At 39.4% G+C, this 23,808-nt stretch overlaps 1 protein-coding gene across 3 annotated transcripts in view; it reads right to left on the reverse strand.

Annotated features, from left to right (window-relative positions):
• LOC123699506 (atlastin) overlaps positions 1-23,808 on the reverse strand; it is a 35,032-nt gene that overhangs the window by 4,511 nt on the left and 6,713 nt on the right. For all 3 annotated transcript variants that reach the window (XM_045646468.1, XM_045646466.1, XM_045646467.1), the window contains 7 exons: positions 4,307-4,527; positions 3,832-3,981; positions 3,180-3,335; positions 2,770-2,919; positions 2,319-2,457; positions 1,388-1,572; positions 857-1,078 (listed from right to left, as the gene is read on the reverse strand). In XM_045646468.1, coding sequence (XP_045502424.1) covers positions 857-1,078; positions 1,388-1,572; positions 2,319-2,457; positions 2,770-2,919; positions 3,180-3,335; positions 3,832-3,981; positions 4,307-4,527 — 1,223 coding nt within the window. The remainder of the gene's footprint in view (positions 1-856; positions 1,079-1,387; positions 1,573-2,318; positions 2,458-2,769; positions 2,920-3,179; positions 3,336-3,831; positions 3,982-4,306; positions 4,528-23,808) is intronic.

Genomic DNA, 23,808 nt, shown 5'->3' on the forward strand with positions numbered 1-23,808 from the left:
CGTTCTGTAGATATTTTTAGTTTTACGAATCCTCATCCTTTATTTACCATACATTGACGATTTTATAATACAATAAAAAAAAAAAACAAATTATCCGTGCTAGTTTAATACGTTGCCGTTGGTCACTTTGAACCTACTGTTTTAAAAGTTTAGTACAATAATTGTAAATCTGTCATTAACATTACTTTTATACATTTTAAAAGCTTACAAAAATTCATGATTGAACCACATTTGCTTACATCAGTATTAATATTTATCCAAAACTATATCGGAAGTGATTATAGTAGAGCCATTTTAATAGGCAACATTTGACAGTTCAACAAAATTCAACAACGTAACCTAGTGACGACGACATAGAATAACATGATATTTCGTTTTGTTAGAACTGCACATTTGCTTAACTTTTTTCAATTACGATTACATATTTATAAAAATAATGACCGATACAAGTAATTTTAAGATTTAATTTTACTGATAAACCATCCTTAACATAATAAACAATTTCTGAATTGAATAACTGACGTCGCTACAATTTTGTGTCAATAAACCTTTTTTCTTTTTAAATACTAGAGACGTTACTCTAAAAATCGAAATCTGACATCTAGAATCGAATGCATTGATTAGGTACTTGTGAATAAAAATCATCATAAATTAATAAATTCGATTGACAAATGTTTCAAATCCGTATCGATTAATACACTTTAATCGATGTTTTTAAGCAGGTTACCTCTCTTCGAAGATAAAATTGATAGACGTCAAATGTTGCCTATTAAATTGGCTCGACTATAATTACACAAATAAAACATGACATAGACCATAGTTATAACCTAAAATTCACACAGATTAAAAAACTCACATGCGTCAGTTGTTGACAGTACGCTTGGCTGAACTCATCTCCACCCATCTTCCTCTTAGAGCGGAAAGCGTGCAGCGCCTTATCACGGATCCTTCGGTGCTCCGCCTCAAGCAGCTGCGTCTGGAGGTAGGGCTTCGCCCCACCACAAATTTCTTCCATCAAGGTCGTGTATATCTCACGCGCTTCCGCCACCGCTGTGAGGTTGTTCGCTTCCGCTGTTGCCTGTAATTTTAAAGTTAAATTTGGTTGAAATCTTTGTTAATATCCGACTCGAAGGATCAAAATACCTTTGGTCCTTCAAGCCGGATTATTGAAAAAAAATTGTGGAAATGAAGATTGCTATTAAGAACGATTTAAGTGTTAGACAAATGGATAACGTCAATTATTTTACTTATCTAGTTTCTCAATTGTTAAATCAATGACTTTGGAATACACATATATGATTTTCTTTAGGAAGGCTTGCGTTTACCAACTTTATCACTAGCAGCACAACATTTACCCCTCATAATACTTTAATCATCGTAAACCCACCACCAGCATACTCTTCGGCTCGGGCAGGTCATTTCCTTTATAAATGTTCATATACGCCTTGAAGTAGACCAGCAGGTCCTTGGCCTTGACCCGCTGCCCGTTGATCTCCTTCACCACGAGGTTATCTGGCGCCAACAGCATTGGTACCAGCTGCTGTAGCGCCCGCTTGAAGTCTACCTCGATGTCTGGAAGATTTGGTAAAAATATGTTGTATCACTACATAGTATAAAACAAAGTCACCTTTTCTGCCCCTATGTTTCTTTGTATGCTTAAATCTTTAAAACTACGCAACGGATTTTGATGCGGTTTTTTTAATAGATACAGCGATTCAAGAGGAAGGTTTTAGTATATAATTTATTAGGTTTAAGACAAAGCGGGCGAAGCCGCGGGCGGTAAGCTAGTCTATATATATAAAACTCAAAGGTGACTGATATAGTGATCTATCAACGCACAGCCCAAACCACTGGACGTATCGGGCTGAAATTTGGCATGCAGGTAGATGTTAGGACGTAGGCATCCGCTAAGAAAGGATTTCCCGAAATTCTTGCGGGAACGGGAAAAAACGGGAATGCACGTACAAAGTCGTGGGCGGAAGCTAGTTGAGAATAAAGTTAAGTTCTTGGTCTTTTGAAACTTGAATTCAAAACTAGATTTACACTGACATTTTCCAGAACAAACAGAAGATTGAACAGTTTAGGCAAGAGAAGACGAAGAAAGAAAAAAAGATTTTTATAATAACTCGAGTTGTAAGATATCTGTAACCCAAGTAAATATGTAACTTAAATTTTATTTGCAGAAAAATAAAACATTTCAAATACGTAACTTCTTCAAACTTAAATGAAGTAATATGATTGGTTTTTACAAACACATTGCTCGCTATACACCCTCGCACATTGGTGGCAATGCACCCTAAGTCAGTAAGAATATTTACCAGATAGTCTTCCATCAAACGTAGGGCTGGTGGCGACCTTGAGTCCAGGGTGCGGCATCAGGAAGCAGCCGATTTCACCGAAACAAGAAGTGATATGCTTGCGGAGTGACTGTAATTCTGGATGCTGTTTGTCTGATACCTGATTAAAATAAGTTCACGATTGATGGGTGATGTCTGAAGGTTTTAAATTTTAATAATATAATAGAACAGATACACATTACTGAACAAAATTCTACTAAATTGTATTTTGTTAAGAAACATAGATGACTTAAATTTACAGAAAAAAAAAGATTGAAAAATTAACTTTATTTTTTATAACTAAACATTGGTAGGATTTAATATAATCCAACACTCAACATTAGTGGAATTTACAATAGAGTACATTAACATTTGACACTTTTAAAATTAGTTTCTAGCGCTATGCTAAAAATGCAATCTGAATGTTATTTACCTTTAACCGTCGAGAGAGTATAAGCTGCCCGCCACTAGCACCATACGGCGCTTCGTACGGGAAGCTCCAGTCCCTCACAACGAACTGCAACCTTTGGAACGGAGTTCTCCCTCCGTCCTCTAGCGCGAGCCGACCGTATTCTGTGAATAACTAAACAAAACCATTGATGAATGTAAGGAAATACGAAGGACCAATATATGAACCTTGTGGGACACCGATACATTTATTCACATAAGTAAATGTTTTCCTGTAAATTTTATTTCATATGTTTTACAAATATGTCTTAATACTATGAACATTGAACATGCAGTTGTTTATTAACAGTAAGTATATAATATAATAGTGTAATAAAGATTAATATGCAGATGTACATAATCAAACGCTGTACAATATTCTATTATTCAAATTACCTGTAAGTGCTGTAAGTCATCTTCCTGTATGTTCTGTGAGAGGTTGTATATCTGTACGGAGGACAGCATAGTGGACAGCGCGAACACTGTGGCGCAGTCGCGTACTGTGGATTCGCTGTCAAACGCCCCCTGTGTGTCTAGGAGTATGATTGCTACCTGAAAAACACATTTTACGATATTTAAGCGAATAGAACATTGTAAAGTAATATGTAACGATTAAAAGATGTGTAATTCAATGATTTTGTTGTAGTTTCAGTTTCTACAAGGAAAAAGTTTTAATAGATCCTATTGATTGATGATTTTATTACATTGTTTAAGATTAGGATAGGAATACTATTGATAATGTTTCAAGTGATTGTAATTTTACAGATTGAATTAAATTTTATGTCATACTAGCTGTTCCACGCGGTTTCACCCCCGTGGCTTCACCCCTGTTGGTCGTAGCGTGATGTTATATAGCCTATAACCTTCCTCGATAAATGGGCTATCTAACACCGAAAGAATTTTTCAAATCGGACCAGTAGTTCCCGAGATTAGCACGTTCAAACAAACAAACAAACTCTTCAGCTTTATAATATTAGTATAGATTTAAACAATTCAAACTGTTTATAAGTCGATATTCAACGAAATTATAAATTATCTTTATACCAACCTTTTCCCCATCATCGAGCGTGGCCTTAAATATCTCGGACCACATGAGTATGCCGGTGGTGTCCCGCTCGGAGCCGCCCCGCCAGCTGAACCCGCTGAGGGGCTCCTCGTCTGAACCCAACCAGTCCCCACCGCCGCCCCCGGAACCATACTAAAAAATCACATATTCATGATTACCTTTTTAGCACTGTTAGAAGACTCTAATTTTCCAAAAAAAAGGTTAAAAAACTCTTTATAATTATAGCTTATTTAATTTGACAAGCTTAATTTTATTAGATATTTACCAGTAAAATAAAACAACAAGAGAGATAAAAACAGTCGGGAGAAAATTAATAATTCTTGGTTTTGTTTCAATTTAATGACATGACATGATGTTGTATTTTTGTAACAAATATGACCATGAACAGAATTTCATTAGTTATTCGTATTTACGCATGCAGAATTGACTATACTTTTAATCATAGAAAAACACCAACCTTATGATGCATATACCGTAGAAAGAAGTCGAGCAGGAACGACTTGCCCTTCCTAAACGCGCCTGCCACCGATATGACGACCACTGATCTATCTTTAATGTCATCCTGGAGCAGCAATTCCGCTAATATATCTTCGTCCAGGATAAACGTGTGGTCGGGGCCGGTGTTCACGACCTGGACGCCGTGCGGGCCCGTCCGCGCCGGCGCCGGCTTCTCTGTGACTATGGGGAATACATCGATTAGTATCTTGCAAGACATATAATGGATGAAATATATATTATATTTATTCTATAGTCTATACTATATGCGGGGTTGAAGAGTTTGTTTAAATTGGGAAGATGCAGGAAGAATGTTGGATTTTTTTTGGGTTGGATAGTTATCGAGGAAGGTTACCTGTGACCAATAAATAGGAGGACAAAAATGGAGGATAACATAAAATTACATTAAAATTCGCGTATTTTGCTAAACTTAATTGAGGTGTCCTGTAAAGTAAAATGTTTTTATGAGATGATAAGTAAAGTGTCAATTTGATAACTTTGAAGATAAATAATTATTACCTTTCTAGGTTCCTTTATTAACCGACTTCAAAAGAAAGGAGGAGGTTATCAATTCGGCCGTTATTTTTAGTGGACATTTTTAAATCTATTGAAGAGTATAATAAACATACACATGATTTTAATAGAATAAATATATAGTTTATTATCTAAATTTATATACTCTTGAAGCGACATCTGTTATGTAACATTATAAATTGAGAAAAAAAAAACGTTTGCAAAAATTTTCCACCATTAGAAGTGGTCATTTCATTTTAGTTTGTGTTTTTTGTTGAGATAACAAAGTAAATACTGGTTTTAACTTTTTTCTTACGACTGTGACGAAAAGATCCTAATATGACAAAAAAAAACACATATAACTCAGTGTGCCTAGTGCGAGTTTTCATCGAGTACGAAACGTTACTATCGCGTTTGCGTCACAGTCGAATTAGTATGGGAAATCGAACAGCGCCCCTAGCGGACGTATGGGGAAGCTTTGATTCCCCATACAAATTTCGCTGTGACGCAAACGCGATAGTAACGTTTCGTACTCGATGAAAACTCGCACTAGGCACACAGATCAAAAGACAACAAAAGATAATCAAATAACAAGATAAGAATCAACTTGCAACAACAGCTAAGAGCTTATTTAAATATTATTATTAAGTCGAAATTGTATCATAACCACATTATAATTAGTCACCGTGAATCAGATAGGTACACCTAACTTGATACATCCGTGTGAAACTCTATACTTAGTCTTCGCACCTCCATCTTGATAACTACGTTTAATTATAGACTTTATTTCCTTGAGATAAGACTGCGATTGCTTTACAGGTGATAGTGGCACCTGCCTGTGAATTTCTCACGAAAACATTAGTTGCTATCGGTTTCAATTTCGCGTCTGCATATTTGCAATAACATTGAGGAGTCATTCGCGATTAGCAAAAGGTTTAATATTATCCTCTAAGTCTATATCCATTAAATAGTTACAAATACACGTTGCTGGGTAGTTTAAATTGGGCTTTTCCATTCTATCAACTTCCACTTTGATGTGATGATGTGATGCACGAACATCAATAACAAACTTTCGACAAATCTGTATTGTGATACGAAAACAATGATATACGTCATGTATGAACACACATTGCCTACTAACGAAAGCTAAAACGAAAAAAAAGAGCGAAAGCTAATCCGAGCATACGTGTCAGAAGTTAAACTTTTTTTGGCAATATTCAAAGGTACAAAAATCGTCGTCTTATTCCATGACATGACGGTATATCCATGACGCGACATTGACATTTTACTCTCAACGCACCTAAAGAAGATTCACTTCAAAAAACGAATGAGAAATCTCACTATGTATTAGTATATTATTATCATATATATATAAAGCTACACTACCACTCACTCACTGACTGACTGACATCGGGTTTCTCGGAAACTACGGGGAAAGTTGGGGGGATTTTGACGTGATCGTGTAGAGGTGCTCCCAGTGACCACCGGAAAAATATAGCGATTTCGATCATCTTCGAAAACCAAGTGGACCCCTGGAGGTGCGCAAAAACGGTGGTACCTGGAGGGGGGGTGTCTGAACAAAAAATGCTCGGAACTGGTGGCGATTACCAGGGGTGGTGGAAAAATTGGGATTTTCGCGAAAACAAGATGGCCGCCGTACTTTGCCAAAATCGCCGTTTATGAATCCTTACGTCTCAAATTTGGCACACGTGCTCTGTTCGAGCCGGTGAATCGATCGGTGCCCCGTTCGAGTGGCTCCGGGCCCCCGTTTCCAACTTCCATACAACGTAAAATCCAACGGCCCGCGGAAACGGTGCGAGTTGGGTGGGGGGTCCCGGAACTAAAAATGATCACCACCCTGGGACGCTACCAGGGAGCCATAGTGGGTCGCTCGATTTTGGATTTTTTCCATTTTTGGCGCAAACATAAAAACGTAAATTTAGACGAGGTGGTGCAATGGAGAAACACACCAATGACGCATTCATACTCACCCAGCTTCCAGGATATCCAGAAAAATCCGAAATCCTGAACTTTCTCACAGCCCGCGGAGACGGTCAACGGCCCGCGAAAACGGTAGCAGCTACATCTGGGGTGCTCGAACTAAACTTGGAGTAGACCTCGAGCAATTACCACAGATAGTGAAAAAAATTCAAAATGGCGGAAAAAATGGTCGCCACCATACAAATTCTAAAACGGCCATCGCTGGTCCGATTGCGCTGAAACTTGGCACAGGGGCTTTAGTCGAGCCGCACATTGAGGTGGCATACTCATAATCGAGTTTCCATCGCTGGTTTCCGAGTTTCATACAACGCGAAATTCGACGGCTCTCCGAAACGGCGCCAGATAGGTGGGGGGTATAGAACTAAAAAATGATCAGGAAGATGGGGTGCTACCAGGGCAATCGAGAAATTTCAAATTGGACGCAATTTTTTTTTTAAAAATGGCCAATTTTTCGAGGCAAGATGGTGGCGCCAGTTACTTTACGATCGGTCTGAAAATTGACTTTTGTGCTCTGATCGGCCAGATTTACAAAACTGCATACTCAGAATTTCTCTCCGACCCCCGGTTTCCATTTTCCATACATCACGTAATTCAACGGCTCTCTGAACCGGTGGCAGGTAGGTCGGGGTCGCCAAAGTAAAAAATACTTCAAAACCTGGTCCGCTTCGAGGCATATAATTTTTTTTGTTAAAAAGCGAAATTTTTTTTTTCGAAAATTTTGTATGGAAATTTCCATAGTAGGAAGGGTGATTGAATAGCAACGGCAAAGGACGGCGCCGCGGGCTGCTTGCTCTCTCGCTCTCGAAGGTCGACAGTCTCCCGGAGTAATAAATATTTATTAACTTTTGAACTACCGCACGAGCCAAGCGAGCGAAGCGAGCGAATCACGGCAGCGGCTGGCGTAAATATTTCAATAGGTAGCGAGGAGCGAAGCGACGAGCGTGTTAGGTTAACTTTTGAACTACTGCACTAGCCAAGCGAGCGAAGCGAGCAAGTCACGTCAGCGGCCGGCGTAAAAATTCAAAGAAGTAGCGAGGAGCGAAGCGACGAGCGAATTAGGTTAACTTTTGAACTACTGCACTAGCCAAGCGAGCGAAGCGAGCAAGTCACGTCAGCAGCCGGCGTAAATATTGAAAGAAAAAGCGAGGAGCGAAGCGACGAGCGAGTTAGGTTAACTTTTGAACTACTGCACTAGCCAAGCGAGCGAAGCGAGCAAGTCACGTCAGCGGCCGGCGTAAATATTCAAAGAAGTAGCGAGGAGCGAAGCGACGAGCGAGTTAGGTTAACTTTTGAACTACCGCACTAGCTAAGCGAGCGAAGCGAGCAAGTCACGTCAGCGGCCGGCGTAAATATTCAAAGAAGTAGCGAGGAGCGAAGCGACGAGCGAGTTAGGTTAACTTTTGAACTACTGCACTAGCCAAGCGAGCGAAGCGAGCAAGTCACGTCAGCGGCCGGCGTAAATATTCAAATAGGTAGCGAGGAGCGATTAAGCGACGAGCGTGTTAAGTAAACTCTTGAACAGAAGCGACTTTAGGGCGATTCCCACTCAAACAAAAAAACTACGTAGGTTAAAAACTATTAAAACTACGTTAAAAAAACCGACTTCAAAAACGGAAAAGTAGGTTCTTATTTTTAGTGCCGAAAACATAATGATTTTGATTTTAAACGAAGCTACTAAAAAGACTGAAGTTTTCAATACGTAATAATATATTCATCTTCACACATTTATTGAGTGAATGAGCTAATCGTTCACGCTTTATAAGCGTAGGACTTACACCAAGAGTAGTGTAGTTTTTGTATCGAAAATAGCCAATTTTTTGTATTGCGAATAATGTAATTGAATTGCAAGTAGGTAGTTCTTGTATCGAAATAATCGTAGTTCTTGTATCAAAAAATAGCGTAGTTTAATAAGTGCTTATGCTTGGCACCGACTTCAAACCTATAGCTATATAGTGAATAACACAACTAAATAATATGTAGTAACTAATTAATTATTTTTTACTTTTCCGTTTTTGAAGTCGGTTTTTTTAAAGTAGTTATTTTTATAGTGTAACGATATCTTATTCGATACACCCTTTGACTTTAGTCCTATGGCTTTCACTTAGATATTTTTAGTGCCGAAAGCATAATGAATTTGATTTTAAACGACGCTACTAATGATGACTTGAAGTTTTCAATATGTTTTATACATCTTCACACATTTATTGTCTTGAACAGTTTATTATGAAAAGTCACCGCTATTGATTAGACACATCAAAAAAATAAAATTCGGGATCACGTTTCAAAAATTTAACCAATATTTGAATAAGTAATTTATAAGCAGTTTCGACTGACTGTAGAATCGCTGTTAGCAGATGTAACAAATGGACAGGAAATTCGAATGCATTTTCAAATGACTGAAGATTTCTGCTCTGGGATGAGCCGCGAGCTGCTTGCAGCTCGCGCACCGCGCGTCCTCGAAGGTGGACAGCCCCCCGGAATAGAAAATATTTGAATGGGGAATTTATAAGCACTTCGATTGACTGTGGAATCGCTGTTAGCAGATAATAACAAATTGACTGGGAATTTTATTGCATTTTCAAATGACTGAAGATTTCTGCCCTGGGATGCTTCGCGGGCTGCTTGCAGCCCGCGCACTACGCTCCCTCGAAGGTGGACAGCCTCCCGGAGTGGAAAATACTTGAATGGGGAATTTATAAGCATTAACGACTGACTGTAGAATCGCTGTTAGCAGATGTAACAAATGGACAGAAAATTCGAATATATTTTCAAATGACTACCCTATTGCTTCAACCCAGGGGCAAAAGGGGCTCGCGGGCTGCTTGCAGCCCGCGCACAACGCACCAGCTAGTTATAATATATAAAGCTACACTACCACTGACTGACTCACTGACTGACATCGGTTTTCTCGGAAACTACGTGGAAAGTGGGGGGGATTTTGACGTGATCGTATAGAGGTGCGCCGAGTGACTAGAGGAAAAATATAGCGATCTCGATCATCTTCGAAAACCGAGTGGACCCCTGGAGGTGCGCAAAAACGGTGATACCTGGAGGGGGGGTGTCTGAACAAAAAATGCTCGGAACTGGTGGCGATTACCAGGGGTGGTGGAAAAATGGGGATTTTCGCGAAAACAAGATGGCCGCCGTACTTTGCCAAAATCGCCGTTTATGAATCCTTACGTCTCAAATTTGGCACACGTGCTCTGTTCGAGCCGGCGAATCGATCGGTGCCCCGTTCGAGTGGCTCCGGGCCCCAGTTTCCAACTTTCATACAACGCAAAATCCAACGGCCCGCGGAAACGGTGCGAGTTGGGTGGGGGGTCCCGGAACTAAAAATGATCACCACCCTGGGACGCTACCAGGGAGCTACAGTGGGACGCTCGATTTTGGAATTTTTCCATTTTTGGCGCAAACATAAAAACGTAAATTTAGACGAGGTGGTGCAATGGAGAAATACACCAATGATGCATTCGTACTCGCTTAGCTCCCAGGATATCCAGAAAAATCCGAAATCTTAAACTTTCCCTCATCTCTCGAAGACGGTCAACGGCCCGCGCAAACGGTAGCAGCTACATCTGGGGTGCTCAAACTAAACTTGTAGTAGACCTCGAGCAATTACCACAGATAGTGAAAAAAATTCAAAATGGCGGAAAAAATGGCCGCCGCCATACAAATTCTAAAATGGCCATCGCTGGTCCGATCGCGCTGAAACTTGGCAAAGGGGCTTTAGTCGAGCCGCACATTGAGGTGGCATACTCATAATCGAGTTTCCATCGCTGGTTTCCGAGTTTCATACAACGCGAAATTCGACGGCTCTCCGAAACGGCGCGAGATAGGTGGGGGGTGTAGAACTAAAAATTGATCAGGAAGATGGGGCGCTCCCAGGGCAATCGAGAAATTTCAAATTGGACGCCATTTTTTTTTCAAAAATGGCCAATTTTTCAAAGCAAGATGGTGGCGCCGGTTACTTTACGATCGGTCTGAAAATTGACTTCTGTGCTCTGATTGGTCAGATTTACAAAACTGCATACTCAGAATTTCTCTCCGACCCCCGGTTTCCATTTTCCATACATCACGAAATTCAACGGCTCTCTGAACTGGTGGCACTTAGGTTGGGGTCACCAAGGTAAAAAATGTTTAAAAACTTGGTCCGCTTCCACGCCCATAAAAATTTTTGTTAAAAAGCGAAATTTTTTTTTTCGAAAATTTTGTATGGAAATTTCCATAGTAGGAAGGGTAATTGAATAGCATCGGCAAAAGACGGCACCGCGGGCTGCTTGCTGCCCGCGCACCGCGCAACTTCGAGGGTTGACAGCCTCCCGGAGTAGAAAATATTTATTAACTTTTGAACTACCGCACGAGCCAAGCGAGCGAAGCGAGCGAGTCACGGCAGCGGCCAGCGTAAATATTCAAATAGGTAGCGAGGAGCGAAGCGACGAGCGTGTTAGGTTAACTTTTGAACTACTTACCGCACGAGCCAAGCGAGCGAAGCGAGCGAGTCGCGTCAACGGCCGGCCTAAATATTCAAATAGGTAGCGAGGAGCGAAGCGACGAGCGTGTTAGGTTAACTTATGAACTACCTACCGCACGAGCCAAGCGAGCGAAGCGAGCGAGTTGCGGCAGCGGCCGGCCTAAATATTCAAATAGGTAGCGAGGAGCGAAGCGAGGAGCGTGTTAGGTTAACTCTTGAACAGTTTATTATGAAAAGTCACTGCCCGCTATCGATAAGACGTTTCAAAAATTTTACCAATATTTGAATAAGTAATTTATAAGCAGTTTAGGTAGCGAGGAGCGAAGCGACGAGCGTGTAAGGTTAACTTTTGAACTACTACACAGCGGCCGGCCTAAATATTCAAATAGGTAGCGAGGAGTGAAGCGACGAGCGTGTTAGGTTAACTTTTGAACTACCTATCGCACGAGCCAAGCGAGCGAAGCGAGCGAGTCGCGGCAGCGGCCGGCCTAAATATTCAAATAGGTAGCGAGGAGCGAAGCGACGAGCGTGTTAGGTTAACTCTTGAACAGTTTATTATGAAAAGTCACTGCCCGCTATCGATAAGACGTTTAAAAAATTTAACAACATTTGAATAAGTAATTTATAAGCAGTTTCGACTGACTGTAGAATCGCTGTTAGCAGATGTTACAAATGGAAAGGAAATTCGAATGCATTTTCAAATGACTGAAGATTTCTGCCCTGGGATGAGCCGCGAGCTGCTTGCAGCTCGCGCACCATGCACCCTCGAAGGTGAACCGCCCCCCGGAATAGAAAATATTTGAATTTGAAATTTATAAGCACTTCCGATTGACTGTGGAATCGCTGTTTGCAGATAATAGCAAATTGACGGGGAATTTTAATGCATTTTCAAATGACTGAAGATTTCTGTCCTGGGATGCTTCGCGGGCTGCTTGCAGCCCGCGCACTACGCTCCCTCGAAGGTGGACAGCCTCCCGGAGTGGAAAATACTTGAATGGGGAATTTATAAGCATTACCGACTGACTGTGGAATCGCTGTTAGCAGAAAATTACAAATGGACTGGGAATTCTAACACATTTTCTAATGACTGCCCTATTGCTTCAACCCAGGGGCAAAAAGGGCTCGCGGGCTGCTTGCAGCCCGCGCACAACGCACCAGCTAGTTATAATATATAAAGCTACACTACCACTGACTGACTCACTGACTGACATCGGTTTTCTCGGAAACTACGTGGAAAGTGGGGGGGATTTCGACGTGATCGTGTAGAGGTGCGCCGAGTGACCAGAGGAAAAATATAGCGATCTCGATCATCTTCGAAAACCAAGTGGACCCCTGGAGGTGCGCAAAAACGGTGCCACCTGGAGGGGGGGTGTCTGAACAAAAAATGCTCGGAACTGGTGGCGATTACCAGGGGTGGTGGAAAAATGGGGATTTTCGCGAAAACAAGATGGCCGCCGTACTTTGCCAAAATCGCCGTTTATGAATCCTTACGTCTCAAATTTGGCACACGTGCTCTGTTCGAGCCGGCGAATCGATCGGTGCCCCGTTCGAGTGGCTCCGGGCCCCAGTTTCCAACTTCCATACAACGTAAAATCCAACGGCCCGCGGAAACGGTGCGAGTTGGGTGGGGGGTGTCGGAACTAAAAATGATCACCACCCTGGGACGCTACCAGGGAGCCGTAGTGGGATGCTCGATTTTGGAATTTTTCCATTTTTGGCGCAAACATAAAAACGTAAATTTAGACGAGGTGGCGCGTCGCGGAAATACACTCACACCATGTTCGTACTTGCCTAGCTCCCAAGATATCCAGAAAAATCCGAAATCTTAAACTTTCCCACATCTCGCGAAGACGGTCAACGGCCCGCGCAAACGGTAGCAGCTGCATCTGGGGTGCTCAAACTAAACTTGTAGTAGACCTCGAGCAATTACCACAGATAGTGAAAAAAATTCAAAATGGCGGAAAAAATGGCCGCCGCCATACAAATTCTAAAACGGCCATCGCTGGTCCGATCGCGCTGAAACTTGGCACAGGGGCTTTAATCGAGTCGCATATTAAGTTGGCATACTCATAATTGAGTTTCCATCGCTGGTTTCCGAGTTTCATACAACGCAAAATTCGACGGCTCTCTGAAACGGCGCGAGATAGGTGGGGGGTGTAGAACTAAAAAATGATCAGGAAGATGGGATGCTACCAGGGCAATCGAGAAATTTCAAATTGGACGCAATTTTTTTTCAAAAAATGGCCAATTTTTCAAAGCAAGATGGTGGCGCCGGTTCCGTCACGATCGGTATGAAAATTGACTTCTGTGCTCTGATTGGTCAGATTTACAAAACTGCGTACTCAGAATTTCTCTTCGACCCCCGGTTTCCATTTTCCATACATCACGAAATTCAACGGCTCTCTGAACTGGTGGCACTTAGGTTGGGGTCACCAAGGTAAAAAATGTTTAAAAACTTGGTCCGCTTCCAGGTACATAAAAATTTTTGCTAAAAAGCGAAATTTTTTTTTTCGAAAATTTTGTATGGAAATTTCCATAGTAGGAAGGGTAATTGAATAGCATCGGCAAAAGACGGCACCGCGGGCTGCTTGCTGCCCGCGCACCGCGCAACTTCGAGGGTTGACAGCCTCCCGGAGTAGAAAATATTTATTAACTTTTGAACTACCCCACGAGCCAAGCGAGCGAAGCGAGCGAGTCACGGCAGCGGCCAGCGTAAATATTCAAATAGGTAGCGAGGAGCGAAGCGACGAGCTTGTAAGGTTAACTTTTGAACTACTTACCGCACGAGCCAAGCGAGCGAAGCGAGCGAGTCGCGTCAACGGCCGGCGTAAATATTCAAATAGGTAGCGAGGAGCGAAGCGACGAGCGTGTTAGGTTAACTTTTGAACTACTTACCGAACGAGCCAAGCGAGCGAAGCGAGCGAGTCGCGTCAACGGCCGGCCTAAATATTCAAATGGGTAGCGAGGAGCGAAGCGACGAGCTTGTAAGGTTAACTTTTGAACTACTTACCGCACGAGCCAAGCGAGCGAAGCGAGCGAGTCGCGTCAACGGCCGGCGTAAATATTCAAATAGGTAGCGAGGAGCGAAGCGACGAGCGTGTTAGGTTAACTTTTGAACTACTTACCGAACGAGCCAAGCGAGCGAAGCGAGCGAGTCGCGTCAACGGCCGGCCTAAATATTCAAATGGGTAGCGAGGAGCGAAGCGACGAGCGTGTTAGGTTAACTTATGAACTACCTACCGCACGAGCCAAGCGAGCGAAGCGAGCGAGTTGCGGCAGCGGCCGGCCTAAATATTCAAATAGGTAGCGAGGAGCGAAGCGACGAGCGTGTTAGGTTAACTCTTGAACAGTTTATTATGAAAAGTCACTGCCCGCTATCGATAAGACGTTTAAAAAATTTACCAATATTTGAATAATAAGTAATTTATAAGCAGTTTAGGTAGCGAGGAGCGAAGCGACGAGCGTGTAAGGTTAACTTTTGAACTACCACACGAGCCATGCGAGCGAAGCGAGCGAGTCACGGCAGCGGCCGGCCTAAATATTCAAATAGGTAGCGAGGAGCGAAGCGACGAGCGTGTTAGGTTAACTCTTGAACAGTTTATTATGAAAAGTCACTGCCCGCTATCGATAAGACGTTTCAAAAATTTAACAATATTTGAATAAGTAATTTATAAGCAGTTTCGACTGACTGTAGAATCGCTGTTAGCAGATGTTACAAATGGAAAGGAAATTCGAATGCATTTTCAAATGACTGAAGATGTCTGCCCTAGGATGAGCCGCGAGCTGCTTGCAGCTCGCGCACCATGCACCCTCGAAGGTGAACCACCTCCCGGAATAGAAAATATTTGAATTTGAAATTTATAAGCACTTCCGATTGACTGTGGAATCACTGTTTGCAGATAATAGCAAATTGACGGGGAATTTTAATGCATTTTCAAATGACTGAAGATTTCTGTCCTGGGATGCTTCGCGGGCTGCTTGCAGCCCGCGCACTACGCTCCCTCGAAGGTGGACAGCCTCCCGGAGTGGAAAATACTTGAATGGGGAATTTATAAGCATTACCGACTGACTGTGGAATCGCTGTTAGCAGAAAATTACAAATGGACTGGGAATTCTAACACATTTTCTAATGACTGCGCTATTGCTTCAACCCAGGGGCAAAAGGGGCTCGCGGGCTGCTTGCAGCCCGCGCACAACGCACCAGCTAGTTTATAAAGTTATATAATTATATTTGAAAAGCTGAATAAATAACAAATTTGTACGTGAAGTCATCCTGCAAAAAACTGGTGAACAGTTTTGTAAAACAAAACTTGTTATGATTGAAACGATATGATTGGACTCAACCGGTAAGAACTAATTGAAATAAAAAAATAAATAGACATTAAAGTTGACTTAGTCGTTTCGGAGATTTATCGGAACAAACAAACGAAATAAATTCTATTGCACAGTGATGTGCTAAATTTAATTTACCTGTATGATAATTCAAAAAAAGTATACTATCATTCTATTGTTGCTACAAAAATGTGCGAAAAAGACGACCTCAACCTTGAGCGACATGCTCAAACGCTGACCGGAAGTACGAACCGACCAAGGGCACTATTGTTCTTAATTTGACACTATTGTCCTAAATTTGAGCGTTTCCTTTTTAGAATTTCGATTATAGCCCTATAGTTTACTGCCTGTTGACTAGGTCAATGTTGGCAACCATTGAGAAAAGTAATGGAACTAATTTAATGCAGTTCATGATACATAGAAGGGGTAATTTTACTTCAGTACTAAAAGATTTTCTTGGATTTTGCTAGAAATCATTGAGAAAAACATTCCTATGTTCAATATATGCTTTTAAAATATAACCACAGCACACATTTAGCTATATGTCATTGTTCTTTAACAATTGAAAGTGGTTAGCATTGATTATTGCAAGTACTACGGAACAAGGTACAGGGACATTGGTAGACCATAGTGTTAAATTAATATCGAGCTTTTATAAAACAGTAAAATTAATAACATTTACGGCGTAGTGGTTTGCGATACAATAAAATCGACCGATATTTCAGGAAAAATCTTGTAACATATCGATGATCGACTGACCGGTTGTCTTAGTTGGTTGAGAGTTGAGACCCTGCCCTCGAAGCCAGAGATCGTGGGTTTGATTCACACGCAGGGCAAATATTAATGTGATGAACATCGATGTTTGCTCTGTACCTGGGTGTTAATTGCCTAATTATAGTGGAGATATTTACTCATCAATGATGAAGAAGTAAAAATAATGAATTAAAAACACTATTATTTATCTGCCGATGTAAATATTGCCAGTCATTTCTTTCATACATAACGTCAGCGTTACGTCACAGAGTAAAAACATGTTAAAAAACAAATATATAATAAACTAGATTTACATAATAATATAATGCTCGTACCAAATGTTGTTGTTGTATTACTTGACAATTATTCGTGTTTAAATCTTTTGTAATAACAGTTACCTAATTTGCATGTGTACAATTGAAAATGAAAGTAAATTGCATGGTACATACATACATAGTTGGCCATTTACATTCCAAAATATATGATATGGTATATAATTTACTATATGCCAAAACTGGGACAGTTCCGAAGGCTTTTTACAGTATAGTGTTGATAGTTGTATGTATTATGAATATGAATATTATTAGATATGCTAATCAAAAGCGACTTGAATAATGTGCTTAATTTTTTATGATTAATTTAGGCCTACCGGAGATGAATAAATTTCGTTCAAATTTCCATAGTTGATAGTCGTTTATTTAACAGTTACTTAACAAATTAGAATTAATTGTTAAAAAATAAACGTTATCTATGAAAGGTTTATATCAGCACATTTTTATTATCTTCCTGAAGGAGATAATAAGTTAATGCAACCGTTTTATTATAAAACATATAAATGTGTCTGAAATTATCGCGGAAGCAAATACCAAGGTCTTATTGCGAATCTGTGCTATTATAGTTAGTATTTCTTTCGATAAAAACTGATATTGATACATCAGTATACAGAGTCTTTAAAACAGATATAATATAGATATGATATTCAGTTGATCTTTCTTTTATTTTAGAAATATGAGTTTGTATCAAGATGAAATTTATTGACCTCCTTCGTACAGTGGTTGACGCGTGAGCGTAAAACCGAGGGTTCGATTAACGGTGGAGACGAAAAAAAATGTCTCGGTCTGGCAGGACACAGAAGGCTGATCACCTACTTGTATAAAGAAAAAAGATCAGTGAAACCGATGTATGCAAAAGAATAATCCATACTAATATTATAAATGCGAAAGTAACTCTGTCTGTCTGTCTGTTACTCAATCACGCCTAAACTACCTACTGAACCAATTTGCATGAAATTTGGTAGGGAGATTTTTTGATACCCGAGAAAGGACATAGGCTACTTTTTATTGCGAATATGTACCACGGGCGAAGCCGGGGCAGACCGCTAGTAACAATATAAAACACTAGCTTTCCGCCTGCGGCTTCGCCCGCGTTTTCAAAGAAAAACCCGCATAGTTCCCGTTCCCGTGGGATTTCCGGGATAAAACCTAGCCTATGTTACTCGTGGATAATGTAGCTTTCGAATGGTGAAAGAATTTTTTAAATCGGTCCAGTAGTTTATGAGCCTATTCGTTACAATCAAACAAACAAACAAACAAAGTTTTCTTCTTTATAATATTAGTGTAGATAAGTAACGCAGATTTGAAAAATGCATCGCAATACGATACAGAGGAATTCCGACAAGAATTGTTACACTAAGAAGGTCAGATTTTGAACGCGATCCTTATAGTAGGTATAAAAACGAACGTAAAGCTAGACTTAACACGAATTGAAAACTACTAGACAAACGAATAACATACATTACAGTTTCGAAAAAAATACAGAAAGAATTTCGACTTGTTTTGGATATTATGGTCTGGATAGCAATGAGCTACCATTTACTCGGCTATGCAAGTAAAGCCGCGGGCTACAGCTAGTACAACATAAAGAACAAACCAACAGCATGGTCTTTCGATGTTGCTAATAACATAATAAAAGCCTTCAGATACTATGTGAGCTAAATTGCAACATTCAATAACACTTGGCAAGCGTCCCTAATCTCGAGAGATAGGGTATTCTCACATAGAATGTAACATGAACTACTACACCAACTATAACTGCCAGTCCGACTACTACTACTAGCAGTATGTATATGTTACATACATTTTATGACCCAGGCTCCAATCTATACTAATACTAATACTATTACTATTTACTAATATTTTATAAAGCTGAAGAGTTTGTTTGTTTGTTTTATCGTTTGTTTGTTTGTTTGTTTGAACGCGCTAATCTCGGGAACTTCTGGTCCGATTTGAAAAATTCTTTCGGTTTTAGATAGCCCATTTATCGAGGAAGGCTATGGGCTATATATCATCAAGCTAAGACCAACAGGAGCGGAGCAATGCGGGTGAAACCGCGGGGAACAGCTAGTATAGTTATAAACTGTGTTTCAGGAGTCTGTATTCAGTTATATTACACTATAACAATGGCGTATAGAAATTACTTAAATGTTTTAAGAACTAGAGCTTAAAAGCTAGAATTCACGTAGGTTTTTTTATTGAGATCGCCAAGAATATCATCCAAAACGTTTTCAAGAGAAAATTTATTACCGACCTATGTTTAAAATCTTTGATTTCTTATATTAATCGAATAGCTATCAGCTAAATCAGAATCATTACTTTACTGCATAAGAAATGAGGCGATAAGAAAATTGACGGACCTGCAATTTATTTTTTGATTGAATTTGAGATAAAATGGATTCTGACCAGGGGCAGGTTATTTACAAGTTTTAAAGTCAAGTAAGGACATTCAACCTGCAGCCGTTAAAACGTGTATCTAATAATATTATTCAAAAGTCATAAATCTTACCATTTATAAGTTTGGACACAAGAATTATGATGCTCTTTCGTTCTTTTAGGTATTCAATCTGTAACTATCCATGACAATTGCCTTTTCAAAAGTGTGCTGTGTCTTATAACAAGTCTTAAAAGTATTCCAAAAATGTTAAAAAAAACATTCGTACCTTTTATTTAATCTATAACTATATATGATAATTGCCTTTTCAAAAGTGTGATGTGTCCTATAACAAGTCTTAAAAGTATTCCAGAACAACTACATGGATCTACAATAAAAAAACATTTATACCCTGAAAAAGTTCAAAAAAGCACCAACATATCACCAGCGTTGCCAGTATATAAATAAGGGCGGTGATGACCACTTATTATCTAGTGGTCCACGTGCTCCTTCCCATAGAAAGACAAAAAGAAGGATGTTTGTAACTCGATCAAACGGAACCGGCTGAATGCATTTGAATGTGGTTACAGAGTTAAATTATAACTAAGAAGCTGTGACCGAAGACATGTGCTGTAGAAGTGATGTAAATTTTGTATTAAACTTGTAAAAACGCAGTCTAAAATATGATATAATATTACGTGCATCTTTTTCGCTCATATCGATAATGTTTATCGAGATAGATATCGATTTGTTTCAGTTAAAGATAACGATCGAGTTGAATCTAAGCAAAGTTTTTATTTATATTTTGTACTTTAGAAATTAATCTAAAAATTTCTAGTTATCTACTTTCATTATATACCTTATCTATACATAGTAATATTATACTAAAAAGATTGTTGGGTGTTTGGATGTTAGTAAAATTACAGAACGTATTTGGATGAAGTTTTAAAGTAATATACCGTCAAAATAGCATTAAATTTCTAAGCTTATCTAAAAAAATTGTTTAAAATAAAAGATCCCGGCATTCCACAGACATCCCCAAAACATCTCCCTCTTTTTTAACACCGCTAAAACCCCATTCAATATGAACACACCCTATATTCTACAGCATTAACGTTACGCAAGTTCACGTCATAAATCGTTGTGGATATCGAGTGAGCGAATCGATCATAACCGGTACATTTTGAGATGCTTTCACTTCTATGGACGTGACCTTTGGAACAAGTATACATATGGTGCTTGGGATTTTTTCTATCAATAATATTTGTTTTAAAATGTTGTGGATAAACAAATAGAACAAGAAGCACTTGTGCTGAAAGAAGAAACATATTGTCCGATACAACGATGTAGAAATATTGATTGTACGAAGAGAACTTAGGAGGGATTTTTATGGGAGGTATCTTTGTATCTGAGTTAGTATACTGATTCTCCTGAATTCAATTTCATATATTTTAATTAAATATTCATTATTGATACGTGTATGGTTATAGTTTCGTTTATTATATCTAACTTCAGTGTTCAATATATTAGCCTATAATTGCAAGCTTGCTTAAAATTTCCCACAAATATATCGACGGTTCAAAAGATAACTGCTGGGAACAGCAAACATAGTAATATCAATCATAATAATCATAGTCAATACTTTACATTTATTCAATTCCCTTGAAAACCAATTTTGTACACGTAATTGCTGCTACGAACTTAAACTCAAATAACTTCACATACATATACATAGTACTTATTAAAGCAAATAAACCCAAACCATATCTTGAAACCATTTAGATTCAACCAGCTAGAGAATGCGCAACGAAAGCAAATGATTGACAGGAAGTAATTGTGAATTAAACATTGAAAATTGAGCTCACAGCACGACGCAGAGGAATAATTGATCTTATCACAAGCACATAAAGTAATAAATCGTATGCACATGAATATTCACATTTGGCCCAGAGAGGTGATATCGAGTTGCAAGCACTCATGGCTGGTCCATGAGTATTTAAGAGTTTTGAGAACTTTGGTACAACTGTATTCCTTTAAGAAGACGACGTTTATAATTATGTTAATGGACTGGATGTTAACACTTTATTGCAAACTAGCTTCCGCGACTTTGTACGTGCATCCCCGTTTTCCCCCGTTCCCGCAAGAATTTCGGAAAATCCTTTCTTAGGGGACGCCTACGTTATGACATCTACCTGCATGCCAAATTTCAGCCCGATACGTCCAGCGGTTTGGGCTGTGCGTTGATAGATCACTATATCAGTCACCTTTGAGTTTTATATATATAGACAATAGCTTTCTATGGTCAGACAGTCTGGTAATATACCACAGAAAAATTTATATAGGGCAGCCTGATCGCGAGGTACGCGCTATTCCAGACAACAATAGGTAGGTATATTAAAAAGTGGCATTTATAGAGCGTAGCTACGCAAAAATAAATCGTAGAGAAGAAAGGGCATTTAACAACACAGCCAAATAGTTATACAACAATAATCATGTTATATAAATGCAATTCATATTAAATCAATTAATTCTAATCGCAACCGCCGAAAAACCATATAACAGACCACACTGCGCACGAACATCTAAGAATTCTGTAGCACTATAATATGTGAATGTACTTTTTATATTTTATGTTGCTAACATCAAACATCATTTGTTATAACGTACTTTAAGTTTTTATTTATTTTATTAAATTTTAAATATGATTACGTTTTCTTTGCACCTTCGTCGGCACGCAACTTATAAGCTATCTATACCTACTAATATTATACAGCTAAAGAGTTTGTTTGTTTGTTTGAACGCGCTAATCTCGGGAACTACTGGTCCGAAATTGAAAAAATTTGAAAATTTAAAATTTGAAAAATTATTTCGGTGTTAGATATCCCATTTATCGAGGAAGGTTATAGATAGGCTATATATCATCACGCTAAGACCAACAGGACTGGAGCCACGGGGGTGAAACCGCGCGGAGCAGCTAGTGTTTTTATATTATGTAGTGATTACAATCCATACTAATATTATAAATGCGAAAGTAACTCTGTCTGTCTGTCTGTCTGTTACTCAATCACGCCTAAACTACTGAACCAATTTTCATGAAATTTGGTATGGAGATATTTTGATAACCGAGAAAGGACAAAGGCTACTTTTTATCCCGGAAAAATGACGCAATCCCGGAAATCCCACGGGAACGGGAACTATGCGGGTTTTTCTTTGACTGCGCGGGCGAAGCCGCGGGAGGAAACCTAGTAGTTTATATTATAAAATTAATGAAATATGTATCAATTAAAGATTAAAATCATGTTTGCATGCCAAATGAGTTAAAAATGGAGAATGATATTAGTTAATATCATTCTTGGCATCTGTTATAACGCCCATATTTATGATATTGATATCGAATTTATTTCAGTTCGGGTTGGTCGTTTTTAACCGACTTAAAAAAAAAGGAGGAGGTTATCAATTCAGCCGGTATTTTTTTTTTTTTTTATGTATGTACACCGATTACTCCGAGGTTTCTGAACCGATTTACGTGATTCTTTTTTTGTTCCATGCGGGATGGTGTCGAATTGGTCCCATAAAAATTTTATTCGGATAGGCCCAGTAGTTTTTATTTTATGAGCATTTTTGTCTGTAGGTATTTGTAAATTTTGCAAGTGCAAGTTTGAAGTCGGTTGTTTTTAACGCAGTTATCACTTGTTACCTTATGATAATAGATAAATTACTGTTTTAAATGAGAGTCATTACTTTTATTACAGCAGTGTCTCTATCGATTCCTAGTTAATTAAAGCGAAAAACTATCTTACATATCTCAAAAGACGTTCGAGTATTTTGACATCATACACTTATCTACGATAGATCATCAACATACAACAAAATATAACAAACACCAAGATTCCACGCGACATTTTCCCCAATAAACTGACACGTGCGTGTTCAACATTAGCATGTAACACGCCACAGAAGAGAATCAACATCATCATAGAAAACACAGGTGTACCCCCGTACCCTGGCGCCTGTCCAGCATCGGTTATTGACTTGGCAGCTTGGGTCATAGCCAGATAAACGACTGCAGAATTCACATAACTATGAGCTTATTAGAATCGACCTGACATTCCGGCATTTAGAGACTGCGAACAAAAGCAATATAAATTGCATCTTTGACCTAATAGAAGGTCCTGCAGTGGGACCAATTTTCGTGACGATGAATGATAATAAACGATAGATAAATATTTAAGTCCATTGTTCTCTAAAATAACTTAACCCCATTAAAATTCGAGTCGCTTGTCGAGAACCGGAAGGGCAAACATTTCTATACAAATATTCCGACAATGTGAGTTTACTCTATACCTGAATACGTAGTGAAACTGGGCACAATATTTTAGTAAACCTATTTGACTGCTAAAAGACGTGCCTTATATTTTGTTCGTGTCTTCCTTTGATGCATTAGTTACCTATAATCAAAGATGTGAAAGTATACATCACCTGTTTCTCGACACATAGGTATATCACTCGTCAGGCAGCTTTTAAAGATTAGATAAACAACTACCGTCCTGCGCTTTCACACCGCTATCTGCCCTGTTACCATTACCAGCTTCATTCTAATGGCCTGGAATCCACTGCATATGAACTAGTACTCCTCTTGGGTCATCGTTAATGGGTTTCTGACTATATCGTTATCTCGACGCAAATTG

The sequence above is a fragment of the Colias croceus genome, chromosome 18, assembly GCF_905220415.1.
Source record: "Colias croceus chromosome 18, ilColCroc2.1".
Classification (NCBI taxonomy): Eukaryota; Metazoa; Arthropoda; class Insecta; order Lepidoptera; family Pieridae; genus Colias; species Colias croceus.